This window comes from Vigna umbellata, chromosome 1, assembly GCF_029865625.1.
Source record: "Vigna umbellata cultivar VRB3 chromosome 1, Vumbellata_1.0, whole genome shotgun sequence".
NCBI classification, from domain to species: Eukaryota; Viridiplantae; Streptophyta; class Magnoliopsida; order Fabales; family Fabaceae; genus Vigna; species Vigna umbellata.
In genome coordinates this window covers 86,043,802-86,060,557 of record NC_142165.1, presented here as the reverse complement: position 1 = coordinate 86,060,557, position 16,756 = coordinate 86,043,802, and the positions used below count along the sequence as shown (strand labels likewise).

The 16,756-nt window shown below is 32.0% G+C and overlaps 1 protein-coding gene across 1 annotated transcript; it reads left to right on the top strand.

The window, feature by feature from the left end:
• Positions 1 to 9,942: 9,942 nt before the first annotated feature.
• LOC124845810 (uncharacterized) lies at positions 9,943 to 10,919 on the top strand. The gene has a single exon (XM_047322989.2). It carries the CDS (start codon positions 9,963 to 9,965, stop codon positions 10,875 to 10,877), a length of 915 nt encoding a protein of 304 aa, XP_047178945.1. The 5' UTR covers positions 9,943 to 9,962; the 3' UTR covers positions 10,878 to 10,919.
• The last annotated feature ends 5,837 nt before the right edge of the window (positions 10,920 to 16,756 follow it).

Sequence of the window (16,756 nt, the reverse complement as noted above, 5' to 3'; positions counted from 1 at the left end):
TATGAATGAGCTCGTGGGAAAATGTAGCCGTTATAGGAGGGAAGACGTTGAGAATGAAGATAGCTTCTACTGGAATCCTATGCAACAGGTCTACCTGTACTGTCAAATCTCTTATCTATGAAAGCACCACCTGGATGACCTGGGGATTCGTTTAACTAGATCAAAGTATTTTGAGTCATTCTTCCTGCACCTCACGACCCTCGTCCTGCACCTCCAAAAGAAATTTTAATTCTAACTATGCCCTTGCCACAGTCAACGAGGAGAGAAGAATATTTTGGATTTTTAAAAAGTTTAGTAAAACTTTAATCTTCTGCCGCATCTCAAACCCTACACCTACACCCCGTTTCCAAAGAGTCTCTTCCCTCTTTTCTCTCTGTCGTCCTCCTCTCTACCATTGTTGTCTACTTCGTGCTACGTTACTCCGTTGTTTTCCTCACAGATCTGAGGTGTATCTGGCGTCCAGGTTAGTAGCCTTGCATCTGCTATAATTTTGTTTGCTGCTATAATTTTGTTTGCTGTAATATGGTTCGTGTTCGGTTCGTGATTCGGTCACCGGAGCTCGCTTGAGTTGCACGTCCGCAATTGGAAGTGCGGAAAGGGCACAAAACCGCATTTCGATCTGCGGCAAGGAGAAACGCAGTTCGATCTGCGGCAAGAACAAACCACAGTTCGATCTGCGGCAAGAACAAACCGCAGTTCGATCTGCGACACAGATAAAGAACACCGGATTTCAAATGGCGTTTAGGATATATTTAGCTTTTTTAATTTTTTTTTTTCAAATGGCGTTTAGGATATATTTCAAATGGCACAGATAAAGAACACCCCAGTTTGAAACTTAGCTTTTTTAATTTTTTTTTATTAGGTTAGGATATATTTATTTTATTAGGTTTTATTTTTATTAGGTTAGTATAATAAATTAAATTTTTTATGTTAGTTGTTATTTTCGTACTATATTATTTATTATGTATTTAATTTTATTTATGTTTTTTAATTTTTTTGAAATTGAAATAATAATTAAATTGTTTATTGAAATAAATAATAATTATTATTTTGGATTTATTTGTAATAATTTAATTATTATATATGTAATTTTTTTGGATTTTTATATTACTTTTTATTTGTTTGAATATTTTTTATTACATTATTAATTACTTTTTGTATATAATATGTTAATAATATAATTGGTTAATAGATATGTTAATAATATAAAAAATCATAATATAAAACAAGAAATTTAAAATAAATAATAATACCATAATTAAAAAAAATGAAAAAAAGCATGCAGGAGTATAATAAAAAAAACATTACAGAAAAGAAAAAAACCATGCATGAAATAAAGAAAAAAATAAGCATGCATAACAAACGTACTTTGAAGTGCGGCTAAAATATAAAAAAACGCACTTCGAAGTGCGGCCCATAGTTTTCGCAGCTCGAAGTGCGGTTACGAGAAACGTACCTGTCTTCTCCCTCTCGTCACAGCACCAATGTCCAGATCTCTACCACCAGATAACCACCAACTCACCACCACCACCAATGTCCAGATCTCTACCACCAGATAACCACCAACTCACCACCACCACCAATGTCCAGATCTCTACCACCAGATAACCACCAACTCACCACCACCACCAATGTCCAGATCTCTACCACTAGAGAATGATAACCACCAACTCACCACCAGAGACCAGAGAATGATAACCACCAACTCAAGGAGTGAAAAAAATAACAAAAACAGTACACAATGCTTGCTATGCTACAGTCAAAACGAAGAAGGCTGTAGCTTAGTTTAGGGTTTATAGTCAAAAGAAATTTTAATTGTAGTTGGCAGTTACGAAAATGTTGGTGGTTAAGAAACATTAATTAAATTTTGACTTTTTTATTAAATGAAGGGTAAAAAGGTAAAATTGGAGGTGGAGGATGAAGGCAGTGAGGTGTAGGAAGAATCACTCAAGTATTTTTCATATAATATAACATAAATGGTCGATTTTAGCTATTTAATTTAATACAATAATTAAAATTTTACATGGAAAATTAGTTTGTGTTAATATATTTTGGATTTATCTTCCATTAACTATGTTTAATTATACCGTACAATATGTTTTTAATATGTTTGACGTTATGTTAGAATACAAACAAAATTTCATATAAGATAAAACAAGAAATGGATATTTATATACATATAAAATATCTCTATTGCTAAGATGTCTTTTGAAGTGGTATCAAAAACAAATCATAGTTCAACAATTAAAAGCTATCCAAAAATAATTGTTCAAATATACAATATTTCTAAATTATAGGACGGTTAGGTTTCTCACTTGAATTATCTTTTGGTCTTGTTCTAAATTATGTGACAGTTAGATTTTTCACTTGGAGTTTCTTTTGTTCCTGTGTAATCCACTATCATAGCACAAAGAAAATAAAATAATCACAAGACAATGATAAGTTAATATATTTAGAAAAAAAACATATAATTACATTCAAGGATTAAGACCAAGCGTACAACTAATTCATTCAAACAAACATTATATGAGCAAATCCTAATAACTATTTATGGAGGATTTTTATATTGAATCAGACATAAGAGATTAGGCATATATCAAAAGATTCCAATTATATTTTGACTTATAAAACTATCAAACTTTCCTACATGACAAGTTTAGTTCACCTATGTCAATTAGAAAAGATTCGTTTAAAATCAATTCCCATCATAGGAACCTTCATCAACTCTCACTAACTAGATATTTTATCCTATGTGGGTTGAAATACCTTGTAGAGAATATGAATCTTCTTAGTCTTTTTTAATACACATAACACAAAAATGGAATATTATTTTCCTTAAGAGTCATTCCACATTCATTATATTCTAATTACATGTCATTTCATTCTAATTACATGTCATTTCATTTAATAGTTAAACATCCTTAACATTCATATGTTTAGTAATAACTCATTCAATGTTAAGAAATCTATTAAAGTCAACCGATTTTTGACCAACATCCTAAACCTATACTAAATGCAACTCACAGAAAAGTTATGACTAACACAAGTTGTGTGACACCCAGCGCTATCCATCGACGCCCAATGAGTCACGACAAGAGCAATGAGAGCATTCCTAGAGCTCCAAAATTTTAAATGTGAGTGGTCGTGACAGTCCCTTGGTGAGGCCTAACGCCCACAAGTCAATAAACTCACTGACTTTGTTATATTTAATGGTGTTGGAATTTCGTTCAAAGTGAGAAAAATCAATGACCATTGTCAAAGTAACACCTAATATTACATCAAAATCTTAAATTTTTACTGTGAATTTTAATTGAACAAAGTCACTCTTCATAATCTATTCATCACTTATCAATTTCAACCATCAAATATATCTTTCCGATTACGTTTACCAAATCTATTTAGACTATGCCCATTGTCTCATTCTCTAAGTAATGGTAGTTTATTATATAGTATACTGTTTTTCCTATCTTTCTTAGAAGTAAATGAATTAGTATTTTATTTTATTTGTTTGATATTACAAGTTTTAATAATTATATTGCAATTACCTTTTAACTATTCTAAAATAATTAAGAAATTATATTCATTAATTTTGGTAAAATATAATATCTTTGAATAGACTAAAAGAAATGTTTGTGAATGACCATAAAACTAGTAAGGTTAAATGTTTAAACTGTTGTCAAATAAAATCTTAGGAATTATTGTAAGAGTATGAAGATAGTTAATAGTTAATTGAAAATAAATAACAAATTAAATTAAATAAATTAAGGGCATGGACTAGTTTAAATTATGTTTGTATTTCCTCATTGGTTTTCTTTTTTTCTCCAAACCGAGACACTAATTTCTGCTTGTGGTAGTTAGATCAGATTCAGTGTAAGGTGAGTGATATAAAAAATGTAAGTGGCCCATTACGAGATAAATTTTGAGTTATTTTTAATAAGGCTAAGATTATGCTATTTACACTCCTCCTTTATACTAATAATACACCATCCCTCCCCTTTTGTTTTCAAACTACGTGCTAATCACACTCCTCTCCCACCATCACATCCATTTTCTCCCTCAGATTTAATTATCTTCCAAAGAAGTGTAAATAATAATGGAAAAAGTTTGATTGACACGGATTAAAAAAAATTCATTTAATACTACTTTATTATGATTTTAAATTAAAAAATAATATAATTATAATTAAAATATTATTATTTAACCGTGTCGTATGTAATTTGTCGTTTTTTTTTATCAAAGTACCACTCTTAGGAAAGAGAAAACTTTTTTCCGTGCTTTTATATATTTTAATTTTAGTATATACCGGAAATAATTTATGTTTGTCTTTATCTTCTCTTTCACATTTTTTATTTTTACTGTGTGTTTATTGAAAAATACATGTAATTTAAAATATGTATTTTATTTTATATTTTAAATTAATCTAAAATGTAAAATATAATACAAATTTATATTTTAGATTTTACATCACGAAGAGTTTCCGAATCAAATAATTCGGAATTAAAAATGATAATCCTAAATTAAAAAGTAAATTTGGAATTTTTTAAGGTTAGAATTGCAAAAAGAAACAGCTTAGGAGAGGTTATAAAAACTACAAAAGCCATTTGAAGAAACGGGCTCTAAAGTTCACTATTAATATTGATTTGAAAGTAATAGAAAAAAAAGAGAGTATAAATTGAGGGAAATACATAAATAAACCCTTAAACATAATTTAAATTTTTAAATTCTATACTAATAATAATAAGTACATAAAGTACTAATCTACTAACACTATTCATGATAACCTTCCAATTATTAATAAGACACATAAACCTAACCGCCTTAAAATAACAAATTAAGAGAAATTAAAGGTGAGAGCAAATTCTGTAAAATTTAAAAGTGATTAAGATTTAATACTATTTAATTACAATGGATTATAATTGTTTAGACTTAGTTTATTAAGAATAATATTTGTTTACGTATTTCATTTCCTTTATATATTGGCTGAGATCATTTTAAAACTTCTGAAGATGATAGGAGGCTTGTCATTTTAAACAATGACATTTATCATAAAATTTTAATATGATTTTTATTTTTTATGTTTAAGTGGTAAGTGACGTTATGTCAACAAATGAAACTTATTATAAAATCTTAATAGAATTACTATTTTAACTTTTTAAGGAGTGAGTGACACTATAGAGAAATGAGATGATACAATTGTATTTGTAGTTTAACTTATTTTTTAACTTTGTTGTAGTCAACCTAAAATAGCATGTTGATACTATCATGTGCATTGTAATAAGTCTTTGCATTGGATTGGTATAAGATTGTATTAACTTAATGAATTGATAACTTTAAGCTAAGACACTATAATGTAATTAATTACAATCATATTATTGTTAAGTTCTTCTGTAAAAAATATATGATAAATTATTAGAATTTACATATATTCAATATATTTTCATAATTTCAGCTAGTTAATAGAAGAAATCATAGATTTTGAAAGTGTTGTTGATATTTTTTCAGGATATACATTAAGAAGATTTAATATCTATATATCACTACCTTCAATACAAAAATTTATAAATTAAGTGTTTATTAGATTTTTTTTAACATGGTACTTGTATGGTATATAATATAGACCAAACGGTTAACACCCATAATCGTTCGGTCCATCCGTTACATTAATAATGTTGGGCCATAATTGGGTCAGCGTTTGAGTTATTGGCCAAATCCAGTAGGATAGCGCCAATGATAATACTAGAATGATTAAAGAATATTATTTAGCGGTGATATCCAATCAAAGATATTGATAAGTCGTTTATGGGTAACTAACCGAATCTAAAGGTAAGTTTGTTTTTATTTTATTGGATCTGTGCTTGTTTAAAATCCATGAGATGACTTATAAATATAAGGTCAAGCCAAAAGTCAGGTATATTCAATCCGAAGTCAAATACTCAATTGTAATAAACAATTCACTAAACTACACTTAACTTGAGACCTCCCCCAATCAAGAGTGAAAGCATTCGGAACAGGCAACTCAAACATTAGAAAACAGAAAAATCATGCCAGAATGGTACATCTCTCAGTCCTACTCATATTCATACCAAAAAACTACTTAACTTTGTATAATGCTTTTAACTTGAACTTAAATATGATATATTGTTTTGTAATTAGCTATCACATTGAGATTCTAATGTTGTTTCATTACCTTAAGAGCAAAAATAAAACTTACCTTTTTAAGATATCTTGCTCATTAATTTATAAATACATTGGTTTCTCACTAATATCAAACATAAATATACATTGTACTGTAATATTTAAATAAAAAGTATAAAACAGATGATTTAGACCTTTGGAATAAGTTTAAGCATCCAAAGTAGCAGTTAATAGAGAAGGCCATGCTAAAGTAACATTAAAAAGGTTCCATAACTGATTAAAGTAATAGCAGAATGAATATAAAATCTCTAAAGAAAAAATATATATACTTAAGGTTTGAAGAGTATTAAATTTTGATTAATTCACATCACATGCAAGTCACGGGGCGGTCAGATGGATGCCAAGAAGAACTAAGAAGAGTTTTCTGAAATAATTAAAATACTATCTCACATGGTTCTACAAGGAATATATTTAAAAATAAAATAAAAGGTACAAAAGATAAATCATATAAAATATTTTTTCCTGTTAAAAAACAAAACTCAGAAAAACAGAACTTGGAGAGCATGATTGGAGAAATGGACGGCAACACTTCCACATGGACGTCATCTTTTACAAGAGTTCAGAGTAGGCACCATTCAACCTTATCATCAACTTTCTTTTTATTTCTTTTATTTCAGTTTAGAGATTATGCATAAGGTCAATTTACAATTTACAAAATATAAGTAAAACTTTAGTTTTTGTATAAATAAGTTAAATTTAAACTTATTTCTATTATAATATCAAATTCTATTTTAATTGGACCTGAGGTGATATGTACTACCATTCGTTTAAAATAATGTTAATGAATATTAATTTTGTTGTCATTGCATTATTTTTTTGAGTTTAAATTCTATGTTAAACTTTTTGTATTGCAACTGTATTATACGTTTAAAATACATTGATTTTTAATATTTTAAAATATATTTAAAACCTTTTTAGCATACAAAACAAAGATACTTGTCTAGAGGACAGGGTTTGCTGAAATAACCCAAAATCAGAGCTTAAAAATTTTGGTAGAAACGTAAGAGAAATTTTCAAAAACAATAGTTAGTTTTAGTGTTCCAATTTCATTTTGACCCATGCAGTTTCATTAGAGAACTATACATTTTATCTCTTTCTCAACTTCTATTTCTTTGCATGTCACGTCACAGTTGAAAATTGAATTATATAAAATACAAACAACGAAATCTAAATATTAATATTAATCTCAATTATTGTTTTTAATTAATAAGTATTATTAGACTTTATTGCATATTATAGAGAAGTCAAGACCCCAGAAACAAGGAGTGTATATATATATTTATTTTTTATGAACATGGTGCCCCTTTCTGAATATATTTGATTTAAATAATGCATGGCCAGCTGAAAAGTGAGTATTGACTCTTGAGTGGCATATGGGAATCAGAATAAATTCTGTTAGAGCGTTAACTCAGTGTCTTCTTGTTCTTATTTACTTGCAACTGATAATGATTGATCAGCTAAAGCTCTATATTTTCTCAGTTTCAGTTCAATGACAATGATGCAGCCTTGAATAATGTCTTAATATTTTTTCTCATATACACTCATCAATACTGTCTAAACTAATATAATACTAAGACACGTCATTTTTCATTTTTCTCTGTTTAACTTCTCGAGTTCATCCACATGCCTTAAACTAAAATCACATGGCATCATTCCCAAGGCTCAATCCTTTCAATATTTTTCTCTACATACCCTTTTGCAACTATAGCTCATAACTAAACCATGCTTAATCAGCACCCACTAACTTTATTCAACCTCTCTAAAATTCCTCCTATCACATTCAATTGTTTTATTTTCCAAAACATCTTTTAAGAATAAAACTGTAACAGACAGTTTAAAACTATCTCGTATATATAGTAATTGATTTTAATGATGTCATTTAGCGGATAAAGATCAATACAAATTTTTACAAACTTTGTCACATTTATGAAAACTTTGATCAGCAAGGCCATGCCTTCTGTAAAACAACATCCTTATCACAATTCACAGCACTCCATTGCAATGCAAGTTGCAGACAAAAAATTGATTTTGATTTATATTTTTAACCCCATTGGGTATAGCAGGTGATGTCATACACTACCAAAATAATGAAACCGGCCACCTTTGTTTGTGCACATTGATTAAGAACAAGTTTGCATATATATGAACAATCATAGAAAGCATCCTGAACTAACTAACCAAAGAAAACTATTATTATTTCAGTCCTTGAAAACGTGAGTGTTTTTTCGTTGTCAATTTTTAGTTATAATTTTAGCAATCACTTATTTTAAATAACATATCTTATTCTTCACTTATTTCTGGTAAGTTCACTTAGAAACTTGAATCTCACATTAAAAATATAGTGTTGTGGTGTGAGGTTTGGAAGACTTTGGACTCTCCAACTATGACAACTAGTTTTAGTGATATGATTCTTCTTCTAATAAGGTTCTTCTCGTGAGACTTGTTTATACATGCTATGCAGAAAACACATAAAATATGTATACATTTAAGGATTATTTTAAAGACAAAACAGACTAAGTATAAGACAGTTTTATATTATTACTTAGACAAGTTTATGACCTTTTATAATGCCAATGGTAACTTTTAATTGGTCAGACAATTTCAGATAATTAAGCTGAGAAATAGAAACAATTTTTCTGGTTAAAATAATTGGTCAGACAACACAATTTAATGGATACAGACAAATGTTTTATTTGAACATCCTATGTGCGACGTGTAAATGTATTTATCACGACTTTCTAGCCTCTGTTATGCTGTCTATGAGAAAATATGTTTGCTAGGTACATTGTTCTTGAAACGAAATGTTGTTTAAGGTGCAGATGCATGCAGAAAAAAAAACACAGGAGACAAGAAGAATCACTTTCTCAGCCATACAATTAACATGTGATTCCAATACTGCTCCCCTTACTCCTTAATAAACTCCTTAAGAACCCTTTTCCCTTCTCTACTCCTAACACAAGCCACCAACCCAACAGAAGCACCAGAACTTATATGCTGTAATGTTTTCATTATGCTAAGAAATCAATTTCCAAGGTAGAAGAAACATCACTGTTGATTGCCCCCTCTGTCTCCTAATATCACTAAATCCACTGTCACCACAACACCTCATGGTTTCCATTATTCACTCACTTAATCATAAACTATATCAATTTGAAAGAACCTTGCCCTTATGTCCCCCAATAGCAACATCTTAATGCTAGCCTAGATTCCAGGCTAATGAAGGAAGTTTTTGGCTATAACTCAGCATTGTTTGCGCTAGCCACCATTATTTAAATCCACCCCTCACTTATACTTTGAAGAAAGACATAAAGTGCAAAACTAATTCAAATAGAAAGCAGCTTCAATTATACACATGACCATTTAGAGATAAGTTATACTATTGAATTGTGGTTGAGAAGATGGGATTATTGAACTGGTTCATCACAGAGAGGAAGCAGGGGAACATATACCAGCAATGTCTGGTGTCCTTTGTTTGTGTACTACCACTAATTTCTCGAACCTCAATGCACTTCATCTTACCTCTATGGAATAAATTAAATCACATTAGTTATGGAATTGTTGGCCTAAACTATTACAAGGCAATCGGAAAGGTAGGGGAGACCCACATTGTTGTCACATGCATGCACATATTCTACACAAATAGTTGGCATGCACACTCAATAGTTCCAAGTTTATGTTCAGTTCTACCATGTTCCTATAAATAGATTGAAGTCTTGCCAATTCCCAATCAAGCATCCTTGTGTTTGGTGCACCGCGACATAGAAAAGATGGAAGCTTTTTCTGCATTGCCAAATGCTCATCAACCAGTGAGGTCCATTAGTTTGCCCACCAGAGTGCACCCTTCTTCTCAAAGAGTTGAAGAACTTTTGAACCATCTTAGGCCTCACCATCTTCCCCAGTTTGTCTCAAGAACCACATGCTTGGAAGCAGAGACAATTCAAAGCGATTTGGTTGTGCTTGCTGAGTTGTATAACTGCATGGAGGAACTCTTCCATTCTCCACAGACCCAACAAGCACTTCTGCACTACCAAAATGGGAAGCTAGTGGAAGAGGCATTGGGTGGCTCAGTCACACTCCTTGATGCATGTGGCAGTGGAAGGGATTTGTTGTTGGGTCTAAAAGAACAAGTGCAAAGTCTTCAGTCAGCCATGCGTAGAAGAAGAGGAGATTCAAGCATTGAGAAAAGCATCTGTGAATATAATAGCTTCAGGAAGAAGGCCAAGAAGGATATTGCCAAGCAACTGGGGGCAATGAAGAGAATGGAAAATAAAGTTAATTGTTGTTCTCTAATGAGTCAAACTCAAGATCAGCATTTGATATTCCAAGCCAAAGTTCTAAAAGAAGCAAGCATCATCACTATCTCTATATTCCGTTCTCTTTTGCTGTTCCTGTCAATGCCAGGACTCAGAACAAAGGGGACCTCCGTGATCTCAAAGCTAAAGCCAACTAGGTTGTTTTCTTCAGAGAAAGAACAGAAGAACACAAATGTTGTGGACCTTAGTGCCGTGTGCTCCCTCCTTGGAAGAGGAAAACACAGTGATACCAAGGTTGAACTTCAAAGTACTCTAAGAGTGTTACAGACATTGAATGTTTGCATTGATGGTCTTGAAGGTGAATTAGATTGCCTCTTCAGACGTATAGTTCAAAATAGAGTGTCATTTCTTAATATGCTTGCTCATTAGCACAATGATTTTGTGTGAGTGATACCTTGTAAATGTGGATGAGAGTGATCATGTAGTCCGAATTTTAAAGGATTTGCTCTCCAAAAATCAATACATGTTTGAATATCAAAATGGTTCAGAATTACATCGTGTCTTATTATGTCCACATCGCTTCCTTCTTTCTGCTCCTTTCTCTTTCATCCTCCATTCCTTCTGAACACAGTCAAAAGCCCTTCCCTCAACTTAGCAATGAACTTTCGCACATAGTTACTCAACTTTCTAACTAATACTTTAATTCATAAACACCTACTAATAATTCTGCTTTTAATTCATATAAGTACATGTCTTATTGATTAATAACTTTTTTTCAATATATTAAAAACATTATTTGGTTTTGCTTGATTTACAAGTACTACCGTACATGATCATTTAAAATACAATGAAATATCATAGTTATAAACTATAATACTCTATAATAACATTGCCCGGTGTAAAACTCTTTGGGGGCATTTGACCTTGTTTAAATACTACTTTTTATCTCTTTATTTTTTCTCTCTTTAATTTGCAATTTGATCTTTCTATTTTAGAAAATTCAATTTGACATACATTTTATTTCTTTTATTTTGTATTCAATTAAACATTTAAACTAACATATTCATTTAAGGAACTATACAAATTATTTAATTGACTACTGTACAATAAATAATTTTAGATCAAAATTCTGGATTTTCAAAGATATAGAGATTAATTGTCCCTGTTTTAAAACTGAGATTCAAAATTGTGAATTAAACACGGACAAAAGTTTTCTATATTTAAAGGAACAAAATAGTGCGATGAAATATGCGTTTTCATTAGCTTTGTTATCTAAACTTTCTATGCAACCACGACATTTTTTTAGGAAATTATTTTTTCCTCTAAACAGTAGTTTGTGTATGTATTTATTGTCAATGAAAAGGCCATGGCCCAAAATCCCAACCAAGTGTTGCAATTGAGGATGGGAGGAAGGTGTGGCGGAAATGGAGATTTCAAATTAGGGAAGAAGGGAAATAGAAGAATGGAGATTTAAAAAATTAGGGAGTGCAAGAAGAAAAATTAGGATGCAGGAAGTAGCATATTTGTATCAGATTTGATTTATTTGTTTTATAGCTTATGTTCCATACCTTATTATAATTTTCTTTGGATCATTTATCCTTCATTTCATAATGGACTTTTTCAAATGAACTGAGGGTGAACTTAAAACGTTAGCGAGGTGAAAGAAGTTAAAAGCCTCTTCAATATGCTTGTATATTGTTAAAAATTTTCCAATATACTTTGGGAGTTACTCCCTCCACCAGCACTAAGTACTCCCTGTACCTCCTTATTCTTTTTTTACCCTTTAATAAACGAATGTCAACATTTGTTATTGAACAAACGGATGTCAACATTCGTTGGACAAACCGATGTCAACGGATGTCAACGGATGTCAACATTCTCTTCAGTTGAAAGGCCTCGTTGGGACTGAAAGCAATTTTTGCATTCATGTTTTGGTGCATCACCACATTGTAAGTGGAATCCCATCTTATTCTATATTTATCTTCATATTTTTTTGTGCTTATTTTGCAACATAATCTTGTTAGTTTATTTCTTATTAGGTGAATATTTATGGCTCTGTAAATAAACATACTTTCCCCACTGGATTTGGACCTGGTGTAACTGCAGTATTTCATCGAATTCTCTATGCAAGGTATGCATTTGATTATCGGACAAGAAACAATTGGAAACCAGTTTTTGTTTCAGTGCACTGTTAAAGAAAAAATAGTAATATTGATAGTGGTGAACTGCTCTGTAAAAACAAAATCCATTGACGAGTGTATTTCATGTGTTCTTGTATGCCAATTTGTTCTGTATACATAATTTTACTCTTCCATTTTTCATGTGAAAGTTCTTTAATTTTCAACATGATTGTTTCCTTGTCTTCTGCTCTGCAGGACACAAAAATAAATTTATGTTGCTGCCTGTGTCATTTATTGTAATAAAATTCATAAAAGTATGTGATAAACAATATGGTGACATGCCCTCTGTTTTAAGCTCTACTAAAGATGCCGACGATGCATCTCGAGAGTATATCTCTTGTTTGATCTCTGAATTGCCTCAGGGCTTGACCCACAAGAAAATAGTGCTTCAATGCAGGGTAAATTGATTTTACATTTATCCATCAAATATTTGTGCTCTCATTCTCATAGAACACTGCTTTTTATGCTGTCATTTGCGAACATGTGGTTGCAGTCCTTGTTTTAGTTATAGAGAGAAAGACCCCAAATTTTATTGTAGAAACCAAAGTTAATGCTCGGGGACTCTTTTGGACATTCCACTTGCTTGTTTTTTGTTGGGTAAGTTATGTATAAATGTTACTCAAGAAAAGTCAGCTATAATCACTTTCTTTGTCTTGTATGTGCATGCATTAACTGACAATTGTTTTACTTGGTGTTTTATACATTATAAACATCTCTGAGGTTCTCCTTTCATTAGCAAGCTTTCTAAGCATATTTTTGGGGTTTGTCCCCTTTTTTTTTGTTTGGGATTTTCTTGGGAAAAAAAAGGGAAAGAAATAATTAGGTGTAATATAATTAAAGCAAAAAAGAAGACAAGAAATGAGAAGACGTGAAACAGAAATGGAAGAGAAACGGAAATGAGAGAGGAGAGGAAGTCACTAGTAAAAAATGTGGTTTTTAATTCGCTATATAGGCTTCGGTTATGTGAGAACCGAAGCGTATAAGGATTTATACATCGGTTAATGTAAGAGCTGAGATAAAATAATGATATGACACCGGTTAATTCAAGACCCGAGGCATATACCACTACCCAGTTCAGAAAAAAGGCCCTTTTGCCTCGGGTGACTAGGCAACCGAGGCCTATACCTCTCCACTTTATTCAGACTTAACCCAATCCGTGCTTCTCCTTCCTTTACTCTCCCATTTTTCCTCTACGCGTGCTTCTTCTTCCTCATCCTCTCCGCGTGCCAGTGCTCGACCCATTGGTGCCCCGCCTCGCCGCTGTTGCCTGTGGTGCTTCGTCCAACGACTCCACTCTTTCGCCGCCGTTGAGCCTCCGCCGTTGCTGCCTCCGCACTGCTGCCTCCGCTGGAAATAGAAAAGGGCCAAGCCGCTCCAGATCCCCCGTTGCTGCTTCCTCACTGTTGCCTCCGCCGGAAATAGAAAAGGGCCAAGCCGCTCCAGATGCAGATCCGTCGCTCCAGATGCAGATCCGCCGCTCCAGATGCAGATCCGCCGCTCCAGATGCAGATCCGCCGTTCCAGATGCAGATCCGCCGTTCCAGATGCAGATCCGCCGCTCCAGATGCAGATCCGCCGCTCCAGATGCAGATCCGCCGCTCCAGATCCGCCGTTGCTGCTTCCGCACTGCTGCCTCCGCCGTTCCAGGTCGGCGAGATCCACCGCTCCAGATCGGAGCCCTCCGTCGTCTCCGCCGCGGCGCTTGTCGTCAAACTCCTCACCGCCAGTCGCTGCTACCCTCTAACCCCTTCGAATGTCGCCGCCGCCCTATACAGCAGCGTTTGCAGCCGCGAGTCGCCGTCAAACTTCTCATTTGTTTTAGTTGTTTCTTGTCAAACTCTGTTCAATCAATGGTTTAACATTATTGTAATATTGTGTCTTCCTTCTTGTTTGATTCATGTATTATTTTCTTTTGATTGTTTTAGATTGTTCAATCAATGGTTTAACATTGTTTTAATATTGTGTGTTGTTTCTTGTTTGATTTGTGTATGGTTTTCTTTCTGAGTGTTTTAGATTCTTTAGCTGGAAAGTTCTGTTTGGCATGATGAATTGAGTTCTAAATCTGAAGAAATAAAAAGAAAAACACGTCACGCTACTGCCTCGGTTCTAAGAACCGAGGCATATTTCTATCTCGTTTTATTTCGGTCCATAACCGAGTCATAAAGTTTGGCTTTTTTACCTCGCTCACATATGCCTTGGTTGTAAAACCGAGGCCTATAACCAAATCTAACCGGTGCCTTTTCTCGTTATCCTACTAGTGAGTGAAGCGGAAATGGAAGAAGAAAATGAAATCCATGAGAGATGAGTGGGGGTGTAGCCGCCTAGCAAAAATAAATGAGTAAAACTAGGAAAGATAAAATTGAAATTAAAAGAATTTGGGGAGGTGAAAGAAGCATGGTGTGGTGGTGGAGGGAGCAACACCCATATACTTTTCTTTATTTCAATTTTGGGCCTGTGAGGAGATCAGGATTGACTTTATTTTGAGGCCTTGGCTCATTAAGATGGAGTTTCTGCAAGAATACGGATGAGCCTTATAATATTTACACCTCCCTTAGTTACTACATACTCTCCTTTCTCTCTCCTTTCAATAAATTTATCAGATTCAATCCCTCAGTATCTCAACGAACCTTAACAGTTAATCTTTGTTGTTTTGGAAAACGTTAGTGTTGTTTTCCGCTCATTTTCCTCACTCATTTCCTCTTATTAGTGTTATATGTAAGGTAGTTAAAATCAAAATTTAAATTATAAAATAGTAAGATTTTAGGATTTTATAAAGTATTTACGAATTAGATTCTATACGTAATGAGAAGATCATCTAAAAATTGTAAAAATCTAAGTTTTCTTTAAATTTTATGTTTCACTATCTCTTAGCTTTTTTTTAATAAATGAATTCAGTTTAAATTAAACCTACACCTAATTAAAAGTTAATGTAATTAAAAAAATTGATTGTTACGTGTTGTCACCACATTTCCTCTAATTAAAAAGTTATACAATTATTATTAAAATTTATTTTCTAATTAAAAATTAATGCAAAACTACAACACCACAACACTACTCAATTAAAAATTAATATAATTAAAAATTTTCTTTTTTTTTCAACCATAAATTTTGGATAAACACGAAACATTTATTTTGGTTAAAGGTGAAGGTGGTGGTGAAGAAAACGATGTTTTCTATCCGATTTCTAAAGGAGGACAACATTCTTATTAATGTGTTTCATGAGGAGATAGAGCTAATAAAAATTCTTTTAGTTTTTGTTTTAATTTGAATGATTTATATTAGATGAATTAAGTTTAATGAAGTATTGAGAAAGTGATGAATTTTGTAAACTTAAATTTGATTAAGTATTGACAAAGGATTAATTTATTTTCATGGATGTGTGTTTGGTGATATATATTATGTTTGTTTAAAAAATAAAATCTACAATCCATATTACGATCTACTATTTACGATTATATGAACCATTCACGATTCTAAGCATAATCTTGATTTTAACTGTTTTGATTCTATATTTCTTATTTAAATTATTATTCTTTGTATCAATGAATTATCTTTTCATTTTTCTTTTACGTCACCTTTTGTTATTAATATTAGTAGCAAAAAGAACATAAATTTACTTCACTAATATAACATTTAAAAATTAGTATTAAAATAAAGACTATGGCAATTGTATAAATATTATGTTCTTAAATATCTAATAGTTTTACGTCATTTAGAAGGCAAGATTAACGTGATTATATTTCTTTTTCTTTTCACGATAAAATTGTGATCGAATTTCACGTTATAAAATAGATAATATTTTATAGGAATTCAGTGATTCATTCTAACTACGTTGTCAGACTTGTGACTGCATCTACTTGAAATTTGCTTTATAATAATCTATAAACACTGCAATATTTATTTTCAACGAATCATCGTAGAAATCTTATAGCTTATTGCTCATTTGGTAATTACCTAATAATTTGAATACAAGACATTTCTTCCATGACTAACACAGATGTTTAGAAGTAGATTCAATGAGAATCATGGTAGCTAAATAGTGGCACATTCACCAAGTGGCATAAACAATACCTTTCTTTATGGTGAATTGAAGGAAACATTGTATGAGTCAACCTCTTGGATTTAATTC

What these genes read in the sequence shown, in the direction of transcription:
- LOC124845810 (XM_047322989.2), top strand. Translation starts at nt 9,963, where the DNA reads ATGGAAGCTTTTTCTGCATTGCCAAATGCTCATCAACCAGTGAGGTCC.